General features: G+C 40.1%; 2 protein-coding genes across 8 annotated transcripts in view; one reads left to right on the top strand and one right to left on the bottom strand.

Annotated features, from left to right (window-relative positions):
* SLC12A6 (solute carrier family 12 member 6) overlaps positions 1-17,645 on the top strand; it is an 84,881-nt gene extending 67,236 nt beyond the window's left edge. For all 4 annotated transcript variants that reach the window (XM_027553444.1, XM_027553445.1, XM_027553446.1 and 1 more), the window contains 16 exons: positions 599-757; positions 936-1,034; positions 1,502-1,559; positions 2,091-2,265; positions 2,569-2,687; positions 4,190-4,288; positions 6,791-6,910; positions 7,827-7,931; positions 8,307-8,475; positions 9,992-10,187; positions 10,975-11,144; positions 11,916-12,047; positions 12,648-12,755; positions 12,951-13,135; positions 13,525-13,658; positions 14,606-17,645. In XM_027553444.1, coding sequence (XP_027409245.1) covers positions 599-757; positions 936-1,034; positions 1,502-1,559; positions 2,091-2,265; positions 2,569-2,687; positions 4,190-4,288; positions 6,791-6,910; positions 7,827-7,931; positions 8,307-8,475; positions 9,992-10,187; positions 10,975-11,144; positions 11,916-12,047; positions 12,648-12,755; positions 12,951-13,135; positions 13,525-13,658; positions 14,606-14,697 — 2,120 coding nt within the window. In that variant the 3' untranslated portion in view covers positions 14,698-17,645. The remainder of the gene's footprint in view (positions 1-598; positions 758-935; positions 1,035-1,501; positions 1,560-2,090; positions 2,266-2,568; positions 2,688-4,189; positions 4,289-6,790; positions 6,911-7,826; positions 7,932-8,306; positions 8,476-9,991; positions 10,188-10,974; positions 11,145-11,915; positions 12,048-12,647; positions 12,756-12,950; positions 13,136-13,524; positions 13,659-14,605) is intronic.
* On the bottom strand, positions 15,958-21,037 carry EMC4 (ER membrane protein complex subunit 4). Of its 4 annotated transcripts, none has more exons than XM_027553448.1 (5): positions 20,827-21,019; positions 20,391-20,505; positions 18,589-18,742; positions 18,107-18,267; positions 15,958-17,862 (listed from the first exon to the last, which is right to left on the bottom strand). In XM_027553448.1, exons 1-5 carry the CDS (start codon positions 20,910-20,912, stop codon positions 17,827-17,829), a joined length of 552 nt encoding a protein of 183 aa, XP_027409249.1. In that variant the 5' UTR covers positions 20,913-21,019; the 3' UTR covers positions 15,958-17,826. The 4 variants fall into 4 exon arrangements, with proteins under 4 accessions (XP_027409249.1, XP_027409250.1, XP_027409252.1 ...); XM_027553449.1 differs by lacking the exon at positions 20,827-21,019 and adding an exon at positions 20,750-20,766; XM_027553451.1 differs by lacking the exon at positions 18,107-18,267 and having other exon boundaries at positions 20,827-21,037.
* Between the last annotated feature and the right edge of the window lie 1,137 nt (positions 21,038-22,174).

Below are 22,174 nucleotides of genomic sequence, written 5' to 3' on the forward strand. Positions count from 1 at the left end.
TGTCTGCTAAAATTTACTGCTCTTGAAAGCAGAGCTGAAGAAATTACTTTTAAACTTAAGATAATAAAGTATTCTGTGTGTTAACACATTGTAAAGTTGTCAGTTTTTCCAACAGCCACAGCTAGAATTACTTTAATGTCATCAAACCCACATGTGTTTTCCTGACTCATCTAAATTTTTGAAATTCTTTCCTTAAGTGATTTCTGTCTTAACTGTCTGGTCCACAAATATCTTTGCATGTAAGCAAGTTTACACTAAGGTGTTAGCATTGATACCTAATTTAAAAAAAAAAATAAACTTTGTAAGGGCGTTCAGCTTAGTCTGCTTAACTTTTGCTAATTTGCATTGGTAAACGCAAGTGTATTTGTACATACCAAAGTATTTGTCAAACTACATCTGAACCAGATGGGAAAGGGCATTAGGTTTTTATTTTTGTGTACTTTATGTATGTGCATATATCTGTGCTCTGTAGAAGCAAACATACCCTTAAAAACCATATAAATGACAGATCTGATTTAGAATACTGTTGGCTAGAAAATTATCCAGTTGTGTCCTTTCTGTACTGCTACTGCTTATATACCCCTTGATCCCCCTGCAGAGAATCTTTGGAGTAATTATCTACCAAAGGGAGAGATCATTGAGAAGCCCTCAGCCAAATCTTCCGAAGTCTTAGGCAGCTTAAACCATGAGTATGTCCTTGTGGACATCACCACCTCTTTCACTCTTCTGGTGGGCATCTTCTTTCCCTCTGTCACAGGTAAGCACATGGGCTGTTGTCTGTATTATGGGTGATGAGACCAGGGAAGGGGTTTTTCTTAGGAGACAAAGCTATATTCTCGGGATTCCTAGATTTTCCTCTAGTCTTTGATAGCAGTTCAAATATCAATGTCTAGGAACTAAAGAAGTTAACTTGTTCTTTTTTTCCTTTTTTAAAGGCATCATGGCAGGATCAAACAGATCTGGGGATCTGAAAGATGCTCAAAAGTCCATTCCCATTGGCACTATCCTCGCCATCCTGACCACCTCCTTTGTCTGTATCCTTTTGCTGGATCCAGTTTGAGTTTTAGTTATAGGAACAGCCATAGAACAAGGGTGATCAGTATTTTTATCCTGGTAATAAAGATATCTGCTTTCTACCCCCTCACTTCACACCAGATAATCTACCTGTGAAAGTTGCTCCATCATGTCTGACTCTTTGTGACCTCATGGACTTAGTCCATGGAACTCTCCAGGCCAGAATACTGGAGTGGGTAGCCTTTCCCTTCTCCAGGGGATCTTCCCAATCCAGGGGTCAAACCCAGGTCTCCCGCATTGCAGGCGGATTCTTTACCAGCTAAGCCACAAGGGAAACCCAGATAATCTACCTACCTCATCTCTAAAACTCAAGAAAGAATTTATGAGATTAGTGAATTAGCCACTCATTTTACTGGTAGAAATATCCTGAGTGTTTATGTTCATCTTAGAGGGTGAATGGCAGTTTCCTTGACTCTCAGTGTCTTAGATTTAAGCAACGTTGTCCTTTTTGGTGCATGTATTGAAGGTGTTGTCCTCAGAGACAAGTGAGTAATTGATTTCTTTTACAGCCACCTATCTATCTTCCATTATGTCTGATCATCCCATACAGCACCAAGACAGTTATAAACTCAAAACCCACCTGAGATGTGTATCAAAAGTAACAATAGAAAGTACATATATATAGGTCCCCAAAAGAGAGGCCAGTATGTTGTTGTATATGATGCAGCAAGTATTCCTCAATAAAGCAGTGAATTTGTCTGAATATTGAGGATTTTCCTGTACAATAAGAGCTGTTGGAAAACTGACTAAAAGTAAAAGAGGGCAAATAACAAAAATTAAAAAAATTTTTTAAGTTTCTGTTTTCTCTATGAGACATAAGGGTGTCCGATTGGCATTCTGAATAAAAGCTGGAAACGTACTTTCTTCATTTCCTTCATACAGGCTACTAGTATTTTTCCTTTCTCATCTGTGAGCATAAAAAATTATAAATAGAAAAAATTGAGTGAATGTCTATCTAGCATTTTCATCTAAAGTTATTTCCAGGTTAAACGTCCCCACTCTGATTTCTCTCCCAGGTTTGGAGATGCTGTGAAAGGTAATCTGGTGGTAGGAACCTTATCTTGGCCATCCCCGTGGGTGATTGTTATTGGCTCCTTCTTCTCCACATGTGGGGCTGGACTTCAGAGTCTCACAGGAGCACCGAGGCTGCTACAGGCTATAGCCAAGGATAACATTATACCCTTTCTGAGGGTGAGTGACCCTATTCTATGCCCTCTTCCTTTTTTCTCCCAGTTTTAGGAGAAACTGATCTTCATAGGCTTAGAAATTATTGGACCATATAATATGAAGATGGGTTTTAGCACAAGACTCTGTATAGCCCTCTAAATCTCTGGTATGAGTTTATATGTTAGTGGAATAAAGGTATTTAAAAGCTACCACAGTTGTAATGCTGTTATCTTAAAGATCTCTGAAACTATAGCATAGAGGAATAAGGGAGCATGGACTCAAACATTTCCTACACTCATCTGTCTGATACTTCACTTCTATGCACAGGTTTTTGGTCACAGCAAAGCCAATGGGGAACCTACCTGGGCTTTACTTCTGACTGCTGCCATTGCAGAACTGGGAATCCTTATTGCCTCCCTGGATCTCGTGGCTCCAATTCTTTCCATGTAAGAGCCAGTTATTCTCTTCATTTGTTGTTGCATATGTGATGTCTAGGTTCATGGGAATTCCCTGGTGGTCCAGTGGTTAGGACTCCATGCTTTCACTGCCAAGGGCACGGATCCAGTCCCTGGTCAGGGAACTGAAATCCTACAAGCTACGCAGTGTGACTAGGAAAAAAAAAAAAAACGCAGTGTGGTCTCATCTATGTTTTTAAAAACATAATAAACAGAGTAAAATATGCAAGGAGTGCTAAATGTTAGCAGTTATGATTGTGAATTTTCTCCCTATTTTTTTTTGTTTCTATACTTTTCTACAAAAAACAGATACTATGATAATTTGAGGGGGAAAACTTTCATTAAAGCTTAGCTTATTTTCTGGCCCTCTAGGTTATTTTCAGTGTGCTGAGGATAAGCATAAGATGACTAAGACACAACCTTAGAGAACTGATGGTAGATAAAGAAACCAGTGATGCTTGTCTAGTATGATGAATACTGTGGTCAGGGTGAACACTGCATGCTCTATGAGCTCTACAGTGGTCCACCTCTGTACTGAGAATCAGGAAAGGTTTTCTGGAGGAAGTGATGCTTACATCATGAAGTGAAGGGGTGAAAGAAATTCCAGGCAGGGAATGTGTGTGAAGGAATCAAGAGATGAAATAGTGCAGTGCATTCAGAGAAGTGAAAGTCTGACTTTGAGAGTGGAAGGTGTGGGTAGGGTAAGTGCAGAGCAGGGAAGTAAGCAGAAGTGGATCACAGAGGACCTGGAACTTTTCCTGAAAGTAGTGGATAATCCTTAGAGGACAAAATGGTCATATTTCTATTTCATAATGATTAATTCTGTATAAAAGATAGGTTAAGTGAAGTGAAGTCACTCAGTCGTGTCTGACTCTTTGCGACCCCATGGACTGTAGCCTACCAGGCTTCTCCGTCCATGGGATTTTCCAGGCACGAGAACTGGAGTGGGTTGCCATTTCCTTCTCCAGGGGATCTTCCCAACCCAGGGATTGAACCCGGGTCTCTGGCATTGTAGGCAGACGCTTTACCGTCTGAGCCACCAGGGAAGTCCAAAATTGAGCCGGAAGTTGGAAGTTTCCAGTGCCAGTTGGAAGCATATTTAACTAATCCAACAAAGAACAAATGAGAGCCTGAACTATGCTGATAGAAGTAGAGGTGGAAAGGAGAGGGAAAAAGTTTAGAGTTTTGTAAATAGAGGGAATCCATGGGACTTGATAAGTGAATTTAGAACTAAGGTTGAGTAGTGAAGAGGAAACTGAGTATTATCCCAAGAGTAACTGGATAAAAAGTGGTAGTGTCTTTCACTGCGTGAGAACTTAGAAGGTTGAGCAAGTCTGTGGGGAGGTGAAGTTTTTCTACACTCTATTCTTAATCAAAGGCTAGTGGGCTAGAACAAAGGCTTAAATACAGCGAAGCTCTCTAGTTATTTAAAATAATCCTTGAAGAATTATTTTACAATAATAATCATTCCTCATACATTTTTATTCTGCCAGGTTTTTTCTCATGTGTTACCTCTTTGTGAATTTGGCATGTGCCTTGCAAACATTGCTTCGAACACCCAACTGGAGACCCCGGTTCCGCTACTACCACTGGTAAGTCTGCTTTTTTTCTTCTTCCCCATATTTGGAGAGAACTCATCATTGAACTTGAAAACTAGGAGATTCTAAACTCTCAATCCAGTTTTCTTCTTGGCCATTTGTTTCATACTGTCTCTTTTAGCTTCCTGTGTTCACATGAATTTCCAGCATCCTACTGTGGTTTTTTAGTACATAGTTCAGGCTCTCATTTCTTCTTTGTTGGATTAGTTAAATAAGTTTAATACATGGTTTTATAATAGCTTATAATACTCAATTGAGAATAAAGGTCAAAACTATGAAATAAATATTTCCAGGCTGCTGTGTTCCTCAGTTTAAAACAACCTACCTTTTGCTTATCGGATGGCCTGTTTACATCTTAGCTGAGCCCTGAGCTTCATTCCTTTCCATTTATCCTCTTGTCTTCATCAGTTTTCCTCAGTGTTCATTCTCAGACTCTCTTCCTTATGACAATTTTATTTAGTTAAAGAGTATGAGCTGTGTCTCTGGTGGCTCAGTGGTAAAGAATCCATCTGCCAGTGCAGAGGAGCATGGGTTCGATCCCTGGTGTGGGAAGATCCCATATGCCGCGGAGCCACAAGGCCCATGCACCACAACTTTTGAGCCTGTGCTCTAGAGCCCACGTCCAGCAACTAGTAAAGCCTGAGCGCCCCAGAGCCTGTGATCCGCAACAAGAGAAACTACCACAATGAGAAGCCTCTGCACAACAGAGAAAAAGCCCTGTGCATCAATGAAGACCCAGTACAACCAAAAATAAATAGATAAATAAATAAAATTATTTTTTTTAAAAAGAGAAGAACACATTCAAGTAAGTATTTTTTTTTTTTAAAAAAGGAGTATGAGCCTATGGCATCAGATGGCCTAAGTTCAAGTTTAGCTCTACTATTTCCTAGCTTTGTAGCTTTCATCAAAGCTACATAGCTTTGTAGCTTTCATCATAACCACATAAAGTTTCATTTTATTCATTAATAAAATGGGACTAATCGTATTATCTATCTCATAGGATTGTTTTGAGATAATCTAAAGTGCTTAGCACAGTGCCTGGTACGTAGTAAAGCTCTTAATGAAATGTTGCTACTGCTGTTGCTGTTGTGTTCACATCTCAGTCCTTAAAGGAACTATCACATTTTTAGCTACCATCCCATTTCTTTTCTTTCATAGCTAGAAGTTCTTTAATATGTCCTATTATATACTTGTTTGTACATTCCTCTTTGCTGACTTTTTCCTTGATCCCTTTCTAGCTTCACTTACCAGGGGTGGGTAGTGATGTGACCTTTATCTGGCACAATTTTAGATCATCAGCTGATCTTAATACCATTAATCCTCTTTCTAGATTTAATGTTAGTTAAAAGTTCATTATGAACGTTTTTTTGTGTTACCAGTTGCTTTTGGTTTTTTCCTCTTTCTGTTTACACCCTATATTTTCATTCATTGGATCTAATCTTCGCCAGATTAACAACTGCTCTGTTTGTTCTTTGAAATTTATCATACAACTTAGTTCATTCTTTACACAGTACAACTTCAGTAAATGTAGTTGTCTAATTTATTTAATCAAAACAAGAATTTCATTATTTTCTTCCAAGTTCCCTATGTAAAGTAAGGAAACTAATGGCATATTTTTTTTCAGTGGGTTCTGCAGGTATGCTAATAAATTTTCATAAAGTTTTTAGAAATATTCACATGAAATGCTTTTTTTCTAAAGATCATAGAGTTGTTAATAATTCTGACTGCATGTCCCATCCCTGCTTTGCCATGTAGGTATTAATTGTCCTCGTAACTGCAGATGGCTTTTGTGGCATCCTGGTTCATTTATGTATTATTCCAGCAATGGGAAACATCAGCACTAAGGAGCTTCCCTATGGCTCGAACAGTAAAGAATCTGCCTGCAATGCGGGAGACGTGGTTTCAATCCCTAGGCCGGGAAGATCTCCTGGAGAAGGGAATGGCAACCCACTCCAGTATTCTTCCCTGAAGGAGGAGTCTGGTGGGCTCCAGACCATGGGGTTGCAGAGTTAGACACGACTGAGCAACTAACACTTCCACTTTCTTTTCAAGGATGCTTTGGGGTTCAGTGCAGATACGTTGATTGTTGCCAATCCATGATAAGATAACTATAAAAACTAAGAAAAAAGGGCTTCCTTGGTGGTCCAGTGGTTAAGACTATGTGTTTCCACTGCAGGGGGATGGGGTCAGTCCCTGGTTGGGGAAACTAAGGTCCTGCATGCCTCATGGCACGGTGCTCCCCTCGCCCCCCACCACACACATGGGAAAAGATGTTTAGAAACTTTTATACCAATTTGACATTGGCACGGCCTCCAAACATAACATTTTTTTTCTAGTAATTCAATTTTACTGTGTTTTACAGAGCTTCTGTCTACAACATATTGGAGTTTTAAAAAATAATTTTTCACCAGTTTAAGAAGCACCTCTATCACAGGCTTCTCTTATAGCTGCTTAGAAAAAAACATTTTTTATTTGTTTTTGTCTTTAATTTTCTAGGGCACTCTCTTTCATGGGAATGAGTATCTGTCTGGCTCTGATGTTCATTTCTTCCTGGTATTATGCCATCGTAGCTATGGTAATAGCTGGTATGATCTACAAATACATCGAGTACCAAGGGTGAGTCTCGATACAGTCTTCATTGATGCTAAAACTATGGAAACTGGCTAGTTTGGTTAGAGCCATACCAGTGAAATTACATTAGGGATCCAGATAACTTCATTCATCTGTACCTAAATTTTGATCATAAGGAGAAACTATTGAGAAAATATGGATCAATGAAAAAATAAAAGGAGGTACTGAAATAATAATGATTCAGTTCAGTTCAGTCACTCAGTCGTGTCCGGCTCTTTGCGACCCCATGAATCGCAGCATGCCAGGCCTCCGTGTCCATCAGCAACTCCTGGAGTTTACCCAAATTCATGTCCATCGAGTTGATGATGCCATCCAGCCATGTCATCCCCTATCATCCCCTTCTCCTGCCCCCAGTCCCTCCCAGCATCAGAGTCTTTTCCAATAATGATTAGTATTAAATAAATATAAATATTCTTGCTTATCTCTTCAGGCAAGGAATTGTGTCTGAGATGAAAAATAAATCAGTCCTGAATAACTTTGTAACAACTTCATTAACAGCTTGCCCAAATTAGGAATAAATAACACTCTGATTTAGATTATGTTGAGTTTTGCTTCCTGTGCATTATTTTTGAAATAATTTGAACTTTGGATCTGTAGTAATTTCCTAATCCAAATTGCTATTTAGCATTCTTGCTTTTCAGCAGTTACATCGCAGGACAAGTGAGTGACCCTCTCAGCCTTTATTCTGAACTGTTGTACAGTTCAGTGTGTTGATGGAGGATAGTGTTGATCTGCATACAGTGGGTTCATTGTGTTAGTAGTGAGCATCATATAAATAGCTAATACAAGTTTTAATCTACTTTGTGTGTATGTTACTTTTAAATAAAGTAAACTTTAGTTTTTGAAATTGTACTTGCTAGATTTTAAATCTGTCTCTGCTGTTTTCGCCCCTTTCTCTCAGAGCTGAGAAAGAATGGGGTGATGGTATCCGCGGGCTGTCCCTCAGTGCAGCCCGATTTGCTTTGCTTAGGCTGGAGGAAGGACCACCACACACTAAAAACTGGAGGTAAAAAAAAATCAACAGAATTGGCACACAGAATTGTGTACTTCATTGATTACAGCATAAGGAAATTGTGTGACCCAAGGAATTCGTGTAATGAACCTGTTTTGACTGATTCTAAATCCTTGATCTCTGTGACCTTTTAGTTATGTATGATCTAGACTTCTACCCTTTTAATTCTTCCTTCACGACTGATCAACTTGAAATAATACTGGGAAAATTCAGAATGACTATATAGCCTCATCATTTTCTCTAATCTCTTACTTCTGTCAAATTATATGTTTTATTCAGATCTCCTAAATTAAAGGGTAGGATTGTCATTCTTTCCTCAGACCCAAAGTGTTTTCTCATCTTACCATCCCCCTGCCAACCTCTTTGCAGGCCTCAGTTACTTGTATTGCTGAAACTAGATGAAGACCTACACGTCAAGCATCCTCGTCTCCTCACCTTTGCTTCACAGCTTAAGGCAGGAAAGGGTCTCACAATTGTGGGCTCTGTCATCGTCGGGAACTTCCTGGAGAACTATGGTGAAGCGTTAGCTGCTGAGCAGGTAACAGTCAAGGCTTAATGACCTAGTAGAATTTAATTTAGTTTATGGTTTCGTTCAGCTGAATCATAAGACCTCAGATTTCTAAGTTGATCCCTTTGCTGAGCAACCTAGGAGGTGTCCTTCTTGTGCTGACTTGTATGGTCATATTCTCCAAATAATAAGGTGAACCAGAAGATAATAATTTATTCTTCCCATTCAAAAACTTTCTAAACTATAAGATTATCAAGGCTAAGCACTAGACTCCAGACATTGACTCGGCCCTGAGAAAAATCACATAAATAAATCATCCCTTGAACCATGGTGATAATTCCTGTCAATTTAGTTGTGACACCAAGGAGCAATGAGCACATTTTCTTCCTCTTTACTAATCTTAATACATGGTAGCAGAACCAGGATTCTTTTGCTAAGTCTGATTAGCTTATGGGAATTAAAGTTCTTTCTGAAGAAGAAAGTAGTTTCCATTCTAATATTTATTATAAGCAATAGATAGAACTACCCTGGGGAAGTTTCAATTGCATTTTAAAATTTTTACTGAAGGACTTCCCTGGTGGTCAAGTAGCTTATATCCCATGCTTCCAGTGCAGAGGGGCAGGTTTCAATCCCTGGTCATTGAACTAGACCCACATGCCACAACTAGAGAAGTCTGAGTGCCGCAGTGAAAATTTACCAGCGCAGCGTAAACAAACAAGTAAATGTAATAAAAATTTTTTTTTAATTTACTGGGTTTCATTTTGGAATGAAATGAAATGTTTAGCTTTGAAACACTAAAACTAGAAGTGCTGAAGAAACATTAGTCCAGAATGATCATAAAAATAAATTAAAAGCACAGTATTGGAAATCAAGAGACACTGATTAATCTAGATACACCCTGACTTAATCTGTGCCTTTGGGAAAATCATATCCATTTTCCATATCGTTATTCCCTTCACCATTCCACCAAGAGAGTGAAGTAAAAGAAATACAAGTGTCATTAATAATCACCATTAAAATATCAAAAAGAATGCGGAAATAGGAGAAACAAGGAAATAAAACATACCGGAGATAATTCTGAAGTGAAACTGAATCTGAATCATATTGATTGAATTTGAATCAATATGATGAAACTGAATCATCATATTGAATTTCTAGTAAAGGAGTCAGAGCAAGACTGACACTGAGGAAGGAAGATTATGTTCACACTAACCCTGGGCCATTAAGGAATACCGAATATTCACTTTGTGAAGATCTCTGTTCTCAATTTGTTTGGTATGTTAGAAAGAAAAGCAGAAGGGAGGGAAATGTAGAGTATCTACATGTAGACAACTATCTATGTATGTAGTAAGCACCCAGAAAGTGAAAAGGCAAAGGATAATAAAATTTCATTGGGATAAATTAAACTTTTTTAATTGTTCTGTACAAGATACGACCTTATACAGAGTTTGGAAAGAGGAGGGGAATATACTATGGAGAAGAAGTAAGAAGTTAAAAGACCCGGGATAAAGTAATCTAATTTTGAGGTTCTGGTTCTCTCTTTCAGACCATAAAGCATTTAATGGAGGCAGAGAAGGTGAAAGGGTTCTCACAGCTGGTGGTGGCCGCCAAACTGAGGGAGGGCATTTCCCACCTCATCCAGTCGTGTGGCCTTGGGGGCATGAAGCACAACACAGTGGTGATGGGATGGCCAAATGGCTGGCGCCAGAGTGAAGATGCTCGAGCTTGGAAGACTTTTATTGGTACAAACCACTTCTTGTACTATCTTGAGGGCCCAAATAGAGGATATACTCTGACCCCATTCTCCAGCCTTGTACAGTAGAAATTCTGTCATTGCTGAAACGTAGCCTTATAAGGGCACCTAGGGGCTTCCCTGGAGGCACAGTGGTAAAGAATCCACCTGCTAGTGCAGGAGATGCAAGAGACTCAGGTTCGATCGTTGGGTTGGAAAGATCCCCTGGAGGAAAAAAATGGCAACTTACTCCAGTATTCTTGCCTGGAAAATTCCATGAACAGAGGGTCCTGGTGGGCTACTGTCTGTGGGGTCAAAAAGAGTCAGACATGACTGAGTGACTGAGCAGACAGAGCGCAAATAACTGTTAGTAGTAATAACTGATTCTACTCACCTCCTCCAGCCTCACATAATGTTCATCACTTGTTTATCTTGCCAAGTCTTATGTTTGGAATTATCTCTGAAATTGTCATATTTCCAGGTGTGATCTCCCACATTGACATTCTAACAGGAGTTGGAGGAAGTGTTCTTCAGCATCAAAATCTCCCAAATTCACATACCCCGCTGTAGAAACACAGTAATCAGAATACACCTAGTGATGTAAATCATAGGTCTCAGTCTAATTCTGTTGGCTATTCAGATTTTTATTAATAAATTTTGTTACTTGATTTGATATAACCTACTGTGTAAACAAAAGACTGTAAAAGGGCATTACCCTTTCTTTGCGGACATGGTAGGAAGCAAGGCAAGCCTGAGGATTCATCTCTGCTTATCCCAAGTTTCTATTTTTTCTCTAGGCACAGTTCGAGTGACAACTGCTGCCCATCTGGCCCTGCTGGTGGCCAAAAACATCTCCTTCTTTCCGAGCAATGTGGAGCAGTTTTCTGAGGGCAACATTGATGTGTGGTGGATTGTACATGATGGGGGGATGCTCATGCTATTACCATTCCTACTGAAACAGCATAAGGTATTTTGACACCTTTTTAAAAAAAAAAGTCTCTCTCCGTCAACTTCTGTCCTGGTTGGTTCACTAGACAGTTTTTTTCCTTTAATTCTATAATGTTGGGGCTTAGAAATGTTGGAGATTGTTCTTGGCCTTCCATGATCCCAGATTCAACCTTATGAGAAATAGTTTTCTTTGTAGTTGATATCTAACCATCTCCAAGGGAAATTCAGCAAGTTTATTAAGCTACATATGAGCCCTTGTGAAAAAAACATTAACAAGTGAACATGTCCTGTTTAAAAAAAAAAAAAAAGAGCAAAGTGCTGGAAACCTAAGGGGTATGTGTGTCCTGCTCATTCTTTGGTAAGACTGAGATTTAAAATAGTAAATATAGCCAGTGTCTGTTGACTTGGCCCACCTCTCCCTTGAGGTGTTTTTTTCTGTTCTTTCTGTTCCTTCCTCAATGAACTTTTTTTGCCACAGAGGAAAAAAAAATAGTAGAGTCTGCAGGGTGTCATTAGTATGCTGTCTGACTAAAGCACCCTATTAATGTATCACATGCTGTCTTTTCCATTTTGCCAGTTTTTTTCTTGTTATTAAATAAGAACTCTCTTAAACTGTATTTCATGTGTTCATAGTCAAACTTTTGCCCAGGTACAATAATAGAGCAAGTAAGAAGCTAGGAACAAATACCTTGATACTATTCAAGGTTGTTCTAGGCAAAAATGCCATCTGAGTAACTCTTTTTCTGCTTCTTTGCATTTAATTTCCCATGTATATATGGTACTTTCTCAGGTGTGGCGAAAATGCAGCATACGGATCTTCACAGTAGCCCAGCTAGAAGACAACAGTATTCAGATGAAGAAGGACCTGGCCACCTTCTTGTATCACCTTCGCATTGAGGCAGAGGTGGAAGTGGTAGAGATGGTGAGAAAGCTGAGTTTGAGATCAGAGAAGCTACCCTTCCCCCATGTCCCACCCTGTCATTCTAGAATCTCTTCTAGTCTGGGAATTTCTTCCGCTGCAAATGTGGATTAATCCCTTAGTTCCAACAAGACTCCAGTATATTGATTTAGATAAGTGTAGTGCATATGTGGTGTGTATTTGGTGGCGATTTTTAGTTTTGCTTTCTTGTTTATTATAGTCCTTCTATTTCTGCCAGATTCTTGTCTTAATACAGTTTCATTAAGTTTCTATTCATATATTCAAGCTAAAGTCACACATAGGTTTTTTTTTTTTTAATAACCTGGCAGTATTAAAATAACAGGATTTTGTGTTTTGTGTTTCAAGGAAACACATATGTAATGGTTAGATTGTGGGAAAGAGTCAGAGCTCTGGATTTGATCTACAGGCCACAGCATTGTTTTACGTAGCTCAATGACTGAACAAAAACTGAAAACTAGGTTGATACGGTGATAGTTGCTCTTGTTTAGTGAGTGGAAGTGAAAGTATGTGTTTCTTGTTCCTTTGTGCTTATTGCTCATTCCTTGAAGCTTATTGTGCTTATCTGTGTGGTCTGTATGGCAGCATGACAGTGACATATCCGCATACACTTACGAGCGCACCCTGATGATGGAGCAGAGGTCACAGATGCTGCGGCACATGCGCCTGTCCAAGACGGAGCGAGACCGAGAGGTGAGGCTGCCACGTCGGCCTCATCCTGGCCTGGGAGGTCTTTCACTGAGAGGGATGATGGTATTCTCACAGCATGACAGATTCTTCCTTACTTGCTTTATTAGTTACTCTACAGTAGCCACATTTTAAAATAATTAAAGATGATGCATGAGAGAAAACAGGTATAGTATCATAGTTGTGTTGGGCCTCCCCCAGGCACAGCTGGTGAAAGATCGGAACTCAATGCTACGACTGACCAGCATCGGCTCTGACGAGGATGACGAGACAGAGACTTATCAGGAGAAGGTGCACATGACGTGGACGAAAGACAAGTATATGGCGTCTCGGGGACAAAAGGCCAAGTCAATGGAAGGGTTCCAGGACCTGCTTAACATGCGTCCGTAAGTTTCCAACTCAAACCTAACGTAGTATTCCCGTTAGTGCCACAGATGCGACTTTGCCTGGGTACACAGGATGGAATCTAGTCTTCATTTCACCCAGAGCCAGCCATCTTTCTGTTATTGGCCTATGCATACCAGCCACCAATTAATACTGTACACAAACCATCTTTCTTCCTGCCCATACTGTGTTCCTGGTATAAAACAAGCACACACAGAATGAGAAAACCCATGATATCAATATTTTAAGGCAATCATTTGTTCATTATATTACTCATACTCTCAGCAAAAAACCTCTTAATATCTCAAGTTTTTTAGAGTTGACGATATGCCTTAGTTTTCTCTTTGCCATAACCCACTTCTGTTTCTAACCCCTCGCCCTCCCCTTCCAGGGACCAGTCCAATGTGAGGCGGATGCATACAGCAGTGAAGCTCAATGAGGTTATAGTTAACAAGTCCCATGAAGCAAAGCTGGTTTTGTTGAATATGCCAGGGCCACCCCGAAACCCTGAGGGTGACGAAAACTGTATCCTTTCTGACAGAATTGCTGGTAGGGAAAATCTAAATGTGTTTTAGATGAGACACTGAGTAACTATAAAGGTCACTGTCTATGACTTCCCCTCTTGAGAAGGGAAGACTGTTAAAAGTCTCAGGCAAGGATCCTTACTAAGTAGTGATACTATGCTTCTTTGGGGGAGTTGGATGTAATATTCTCTCAAAACCCTAAACAGATTTTTTAGGTGGTATATCTGCACAATGACTTTTAATGTTCAGTATATAGAACCATTTCTGATCATCCTAGAGATGGAACACCATATCCTTTCCCCTTTCCAGGCTCTTCCCACTTCACAAAGTCTCTCTTGGAGGAAGTTAAAGGGGAACTTCCTCTAACTGAGGGGAAAAGACAAGGGTTCGTCCTCATACTCTAATTCCAGGACTGTTTTTATGGGCCCCTTCAGCACTGAAATAGCAAAGACTGGTCCATTTCTACAAGTACCATTAAGGAAAAGAGGTTAAAAGCAAACAAAGAGTAAATCCTCTGTATTTCAGTGAAACAGAAAAAAGAAGTGGCAGGGAAAAAATGTAACTCTAGGGGCTGCACTTGGAAATTACTTGGATTCTGTCTTGGAATCTTACAGTCTACCCTGTTGTGGCTTTTTCTACTTTTTGGCTTATTTACTGTGTACTGGTAACACATTACTTGTGGGTTCCCCCCATTTTAAAATAAGTTAGAAAAGTCTAACCAGTGGGAAATAGTTTTGCATTAATATTATTTATGCCAAGAGACTAGATCCCCAGATTACTTCACAGAACTGAATTGAATCCAGAGTTCAGACTTCTCCAGTTCTGACTATATAATAATTAAGCCTGTTGATTTTTCAGCTTTGTAGTCAGATAAACTCAGATTATCATGATGCCAGGTTGTAAGAATGCTCTTTTCCTACTTAGTTGTCTCCTTGACAATTTCTGAAGACATGGAGTTCCTGGAAGTACTCACTGAAGGACTAGAGCGAGTCCTTCTTGTCCGAGGTGGTGGCAGTGAAGTGATCACCATTTATTCATAATCTACTCCTGAATGGCTCTGCTTGGCCTCACCTTCTGAAAAGGATTCTATCCTCCATGGAAGTGCCAGCTCTTCATTACCACTCCCATCAACTAGAGACCTGCATTCTGTATACATCACACTGAACTCTTAATGAGCTGAGCCTCAAGTCCTTGTGCAAGAAAGTACAAACCGATCTGTTCTTCGCTACCATATGACCTGCTGTCCTTAAAGAAGTAGATCTTCCCTCAACATCAGAACACTGCTCAAGGCCTGCAAGCCATGCCTGTTCCAGATGAAGGCAATTTAGGATGAACAAACTAAACCAATAAAATAAATTGGTAAAAGAGATGCTAGAAAGTCAACTGAAGTCAAAAGGCAAATACACAAGTACACATCTGAAATTAAAGATGAGTCTTAGAAGTCATGATTCAAGATGGCACCATAGGGGTAACAGCCAGAGACAGCCTCATCATACTAAGGAATTCATGGCCAAGTACATGGGGGTCTTACATCTTTGTGTAGGTAACTGGCAGGCCAAGATGAAAATTTTCATCAGTGTATCCACTGCTCTCTGGGACTCTTAATTTTATATTAGGGTACTAATATGTAAAAACTGAAACATGAAACTGCAGCCTCTACTTCCTCCGAAACAAGATTCCCCCAAAATATGTTTAGGTACACATACTATATTATATATTTCGGCTGTTTTTCAAAACCCATTCTGTGGTTAGGATTGTAATACAGGCACTGTTACCATGGAAATTGTTCTTTAGAAGGCTGAGTAAAAATTCTTTCAGGTTCTTTTCAAATGGACAAACAAAGGGAACTCCAAAAGTTATCTATCAAGATCTGGATAAATACAGTCTGTAGTTACCTATGTGATATAGGCAAAATACATAAGCTGTTATCCAGGAAATATAGATGATAATGCATATTGACCAACAGATTCTCCTTTCCTTCTCCCTTTTATGTCCTCTGGATTATAGGCACAGATCAAAAATCATAGTAACAAACGCTAGGAAGACTGGCAAAAATCCTTCCCTAAACCTTTGGACTGTCCTTCAAAGGGGGAATCCAGCAGTGGAATTTGAAGTTTAGAGCCATACTCCTTCCATAGTGCCAAAGTTACTGAGCTGCTGCTATTCTTCTTACCTGCTTCACTGAAGTGGTGTAACTGGCAATGGCCTGATTCAAGAAACTTCTTTAAGAAACCTGTGGACTTACTCCCAAAGCCATAGTGAAGACCTGAGGCATGCGCCTCAGTGCTCAAAGTATGAGCTTTTTTTTTTTTTTCAATTCCTTATTCTGACTGCAGAAACTTGGATCTGAACTAAAAAATTATCCAATTTTGCTATGTTTTGTTTTCAGAAAACTCAAAATGTGTCAAGAAAATACTTGTGCAAACTTCACTAATTTGCTAACTTAATGATCACAAAACATCTGACTTTGAAGCATAGGTAAGCTACCCTGTGTGGCTGAGTGGTAATTTTATGTGAAGTCTTCATTTATTTTACAGGATAGATAGGGTATTTCAAGAAACTATCTTGCCTGTATTCATGGCTGCTTTTGAAATTCATTTTATGAATGATAAATAGTGCCAGTCTTTGATTACCAGTAGGACATGGAGCAAGCTGCTTTGCTCCATAGTCTGCAGACTATTTTTACCCTTATGGACAGAGGAGAAAAACCCTTCAATATGACTTAAGAAATTTGAGTTATTTTAATTTATTCCCTTTCCTCTTCTTTAAATCTCCAAGCTTAGTCAGGTAGCATGTTGTAAGTTTTGTTTTTTTTTTTTCCTGCTGCTTCCTGCAGAGGGTAGAAGCATTGTTTACAACTTCCATTGCAACACTCCATTGCTAAGTTGAGTCCGGCAGTAGCAGAACAAGCCCCCGAGGACCCAAGCTATTAATGACCCATGCTCTAAAGTCAGCTTGCCCAGGAATTCCTTTATATTTACACCCTCTGGCCAAAGTGATACATGTATATGTATTCTTTTCCATATAGAAAAAACGTGGGCAGAAAATAAGGTTAGTTTTTAGAAGAGCCTTTTGTGGCTGGAGCTCTGTAAGAATCCTTTAAAGGGATAATGGAATTAGTGGCTGCTAATATAGCCCCTACTGCGCCCCTAAAACAATCACTGTTACATGGGGAAGCGGTTCTTGGGCCAGATTTAAACTCATCTCTGTCTAGAGCATTTCATGTCTACAAGTCACTTATGTTGTCTGCAAAGCGTCTTGTCTCTTAATCACTGCAAATAAAGCAATACTGAAAACTTGACAAGAGAATGCATCTTAGGGGAGGGGGCTATGTGTTTTAAGCAGAAAGAAAAAGGAAAGACATCTTCCTGCTTTTTGAATGAGATCCAGCTTTTAAGTCTTAGCTGTGACTTTACCAGGGCAGGTTATGACAATATTCATTTTCTAATTGCTGGCCCTCTGTGTTGCATAGCTATCTTAAAACTGAAGTTTGAATCGCAGCATCTGTTTGACAGGTTCCCAATTCCTCTCGGCGGGGAACATCACCACTTTATATCTTCCGTTGCCTCCGATTCCTGTTGCCCCAGCAATCCTGCCAATCCTTACTCCCCCAAACGTGTTAAAAATCCATTTTTGTGGATATTAAAGTAGTTATTACACTGTAAGCATTTTATGCGCTTTTTTGGTCTGGTTTATTTTTCTTTTCATCATGTACGATCTGAATTCACATCTTCCACAAGTATCTCCAACGGAATTTTTATGTCCCAGCTTGTGTTAAATAGAAGTGAAATATTAAGAAGAATAGATTTAAGAAAAACTTGTGCAACTTTTTTTTTAGTATTGTTCTCAACCATTTAATTTATTAAAAGGAGATGCTGCTGTGGTTCTTGATTTAACAACAACCATTCTTTTGTTTACATAGTCATGGTTTTATTTGTTGTTTTGCTCTATACTGGAAACATAAATAAAGTTTTCTACCTTATTTTCAGTCAAGAGTTGTGGTATAGTTTTTGTGTGTTTGTAGTGATACATACATTGTCTTTCACCATGGAAAAAAGAGCTTTTGGTTCTTTTCAGCAGGAGATAATGTTAAGGGTTAATAAGCTGAGAAGGAGCCACTGGGCATAAAGAATCCAGATATATAGGTACCAGGTGCTTCTTTCTTAAGTTCACAAAAGCAGTCCTCCTCCACTGAACTCCATCCTCTGAGAAACGAAAAAGTAAATAGGTTAATGGTGAGTGTTGAAATAACTTCCTAAATTGAGTACTTACTACTTTAATCACAAGCTCTATTTTACTTTATCTTTTAAGAATAACAACTCTCAAATTCCTAATGGATCTTATTTAAGAAATGAGCTCTAATACCAACTGTGATCCCCCACCATCAAATGGGTCAGCTATTTACTGTACATTAGAGCTGCTCCAAATTTAACTTTCCTTTTGCCTTACCTCAGGGGGTTCAATGAAGGCTAACCAGTCTGATGCATGTGTAGGCAACAGTCCCATTGACTGGCACTTATAAACAGCCAATGCCAAACCCATAAGGTTCCCAATGAGATACACCAAACCCTGAAGAAACTTCTGGCTTGAACTTTCTAGCATCTTGAAAGCTGTTGGGGTAACAGAAAGTGTCAAAAACCAAAACAACTTTTTCTTCAGTATGAATCAGGCCATATATTAATATAAATAATACAAACAGCCCCATACTAAGATAGCAATAGAACCATTAAAGGTGAACAAAAACCCACAAGCACCATTTTCCCCTCATGCCACCACCACTGCCATCACCACCCTGCACTGCAACTAGCCAAGAGCAAGCTGTGCCAAAGATTTACAGTGGGTTTTGCCAAAGAGTTTGCCTGTGATTCTGAAAGCTCAGTTAGGGTGGATTATTATTTCAAGAATATTTACTGGCAAAAAAAAATACTTACTGGCTGAAATGGCCATAAGTGCCTGAATGGGTCGCCAAGCCATCATACACACCATCATAGTAGGGAAGATGGAGATAGTATTGCCTGCCATGTACATGATGAAGAGGTTCATAGGAATCTGTTTCAGGGGACCCAAGGCAATGTCCCAGCAGCGCTAAAACAAACACAGTTTTAACCACTGATTACTATCCTTAGTTCCACATTTATCATATCACTGACGTTAAAGTCAAATGAACACAATTCCCAGTTCTGTGCTTCTCAGCTAACTCCTCAATTCCACCACCTCTGCCATTCTCTCAACTTTGCCACAGGAACCTTGCTCGTCTACTGAAATAAGGCTTCTTCACTATTTTATGTGTTTCCCTATGGGTTTTCCAGATACCATTTTTCCCCCATGACTTTAGGTAAAGAAGAGACTTCCCTACTTTTGTTCTTATACTTCTGCACCTATCATTGTCCCATCTACAACTGAAGAACTAGATAAAATCCACATAATGGTATATCAGCACACCACATTTACTAATAGAACAGACAAATCAAGATATGTAAGATGTGAATGACATTATTAACCCAACTGACATACAACACCACCTAACATACAGAATTTACATTCTTTTCAAACACAGATGGGACATCTACAAAAACTGACAACTGAGCCATGGAGAACATGTCAGTAACTCTCAAATCATACAAAGCATATTATTTGGTTATAATGTAATTGAGCTAGAAATCAGTAACAAAAAGATAACTAGAAATTTTTTCCTATGTCTTAGAATGAACAAATGTGCTCTAAATGATCCACTAATCAAAGTAGAAATGTCAATGGAAAAATAAGTATTAACTGATAACAAAAATACCATATATCAAAACTGTAAGACCCAGAGCTTTGAGAAATTTACACCTTTAAATACATATTAGAAGACTAAAAGTAGTATCCAAGCATTTCAAGAAATCGAAGAATAAAAAATTAGAGACCCAAGGAAATGGAAAGGAAGGAAATCAAAATGAGAGCAGAAACTAATGAAATTTGCTCAACATCAAGAAAGCCAAAGGGGTTTTTTGAAAAGCAGTATTAAGGCTGAGAGGGAAAAAAGTGCCAGGCACTGTTGCAGTCACTTGGGAGACAAACATCTTGCTCTCATAGAGCTTACAACAATGGGAAAAAAGAGATAATAAAATATATGAATGATATGGAGAAATATAAGAAAATAAGACAGGGAATGGCATGAGGGTAGACTTCACCACAAAAGTAACATCTGAGAAACATAAAGGAGATGAGACAGCAAGTCATAAAGGAATCTGGGGGAAAAGGGAAGAACAAGTACAAAAAGCCTGAAATAGGTTGCCTGGCATATTTAAGAAGCACCAAGGAGGTCATTCTGGGGACAGGAGTGAACAAAAGGCAAAGTGGTAGGAGATGGAATGACTTAGACCAGGATGATCGATTAAAGCAAAAAGAAATAAGATTTTCAATCTATTTGAACCAACAGCCTACTCTGACAGATTGGATGAGTGGTATAAGGGTATCAGAGTAGAAAAGGGACTTCAACTGGAATGCGCTGCCCCTATAGATAATTTTCAACCTACTTTTATTATACCTTATGTTCAACCGTCTTTTATTTTCCCAATTAGCACTTTTGGAGCTGATACGGTCAACTAATGTAACACTTAAGCAGTTTAGCTACCAAATATTCGGGATAAGGGCCATCTTCAGTAAGATATCCATGTGCTGCCTGGAAGAAGAGGTAGGTGTGTAGCTCAGAACTGGCTCAAGGACTATGGTTACATCTATACCTCTGTACCTTCTCCACTAGGATCCGATCTGTCTCTTGAACGCTGGTATCAGGCACTTGCTTGTCCAAGTAACCAACTGGGTACAGCGAGTCTCCCTGGCCACCGCCCCGGTCACTTCGGCCCCTACAGACCAAACCAAAAAAAACTAAGGCTGTAGCCTCCCACACTTCATATCCCGCATTTCCTGTTCTCATCATAGGAATAAAGATCCTCAGATGCATCTACCTATATTAGACCAAGCCCTCCCGTGGTTTCGTCAGATCCTGGCCTACGGGGAAGGATGAAATAAGCATCCTTTGGACACAGAAATCTCCACGGCAGAGAAGCCATCAGCTCCCCAGAAGTCGTCTTTTTAAGAGAGTTGTACCTGAGGGCTCAGGTCCTATTCCTTTGGGGTAGTTCTACAGTGAAAGCTCTGATATCGAGCTTTGCCCAGCACTTCACCTGCTGCCTCCTCCAGGTCCGCTCAGCTCAATCGCCCACTTGAAGCGCCGGCCTCGGTTAGCCACCAGGCTCCCTTGGGCAGTCATGGCGACAGCCGCCTACCAATGCGGCAAAGCTCTGGACCAAAGCGTAGCCGGATCCCAAGCCCAAAGACCTCGGCGACTTCTTGGGCTCGCTCTGTAAGTCCATTTCCGGCGCGCAACTATAGACGTCACTTCCGCCCCGGAAATTGTCCCGTGGCCAATTTGTGCTTGAGCTTGGTGCTAAAGGGACTGTTGCGCTTTCTTTTCTCTCCGAAGAGAACTTTTAGGTGTTGGGTGTTCCTGGACCTCTGAGGTGCAGTTTATGGGACAGAGGAAAGTCTATACTGACTCTGCGTTAGAGGTTGAAGCCAAGAAAGTGAAGTGAAAGTCGCTCAGTCGTGTCCAACCCTTTGCGACCTATTGAATTCTCCAGGCCAGAATACTGGACTGGGTAGCCTTTACTTTCTCCAGGGAATGCTTCCCAACCCAGGGATGGAACTCAGGTCTCCCGCATTGTGGGCGGATTCTTTACCAGCTGAGTAACCAGGGAAGCCCAAGAATAGTGGGGTGGGTAGCCTAGCCGTTCTCCAGCGGATCTTCCCGACCCAGGAATCGAACCGGGGTCTCTTGCATCGCAGGCAGATACTTTACTAGCTGAGCTACCAGGGAAGCATTGAAGGCAAGGGCTTCTGCAACTTTTACGCCTTCTTGGGAACACAAGTTCAAATCTCTGTTTGTATCCATATAAACTGTTTATATGCGTGGTGAAGCCACACATTGTGTGACTTTGAGCGAGTTATTTAGTGGCTTCTGAGTGTTGAATGTCCACCGTATTCCAGGAGCTTTGTGTTTATTATATTCTTTAATTCTCACAGTAACAATGCGTCGTAGATAGTTCTATCCCTGCCCTGCACAAAACCTGGGAGGCCTGTGGGCGTTTTAAGACTCTTGGGCTCGGGATTCAGTTTCCCTTTGAGTCCTGGCTTCCCTACTTAACTGTGTGACTTTGGGGCAAGTCAGATTCTTTGTTTTCAAACCTTTTCATGCGTACCTGCTTTCAAGGCTTGTTCTGAGTTTAAACGGAGTGCTTGCCACAAATGCATTCCATGTTTTTTATTTTAAATTTTATTTTTGCCTGTGCTAGGTCTTTGTTGCTGCATGTGGGCTTTCTGTTATGAGGAACAGGGATAGTGCTCTGGCTTCTCACTGCAGTGGCTTCTCTTGTGCAGGAGGAACTCTAGGGCCCAGCTGTCTTCAGTAGCTGCTGGGAATGTGCTCAGTAGTTGTGCAGGGGCCTCGTTGCTCCTTGGCATGTGAGATCTTCT

This window comes from Bos indicus x Bos taurus, chromosome 10 (assembly GCF_003369695.1).
Source record: "Bos indicus x Bos taurus breed Angus x Brahman F1 hybrid chromosome 10, Bos_hybrid_MaternalHap_v2.0, whole genome shotgun sequence".
Classification (NCBI taxonomy): domain Eukaryota; kingdom Metazoa; phylum Chordata; class Mammalia; order Artiodactyla; family Bovidae; genus Bos; species Bos indicus x Bos taurus.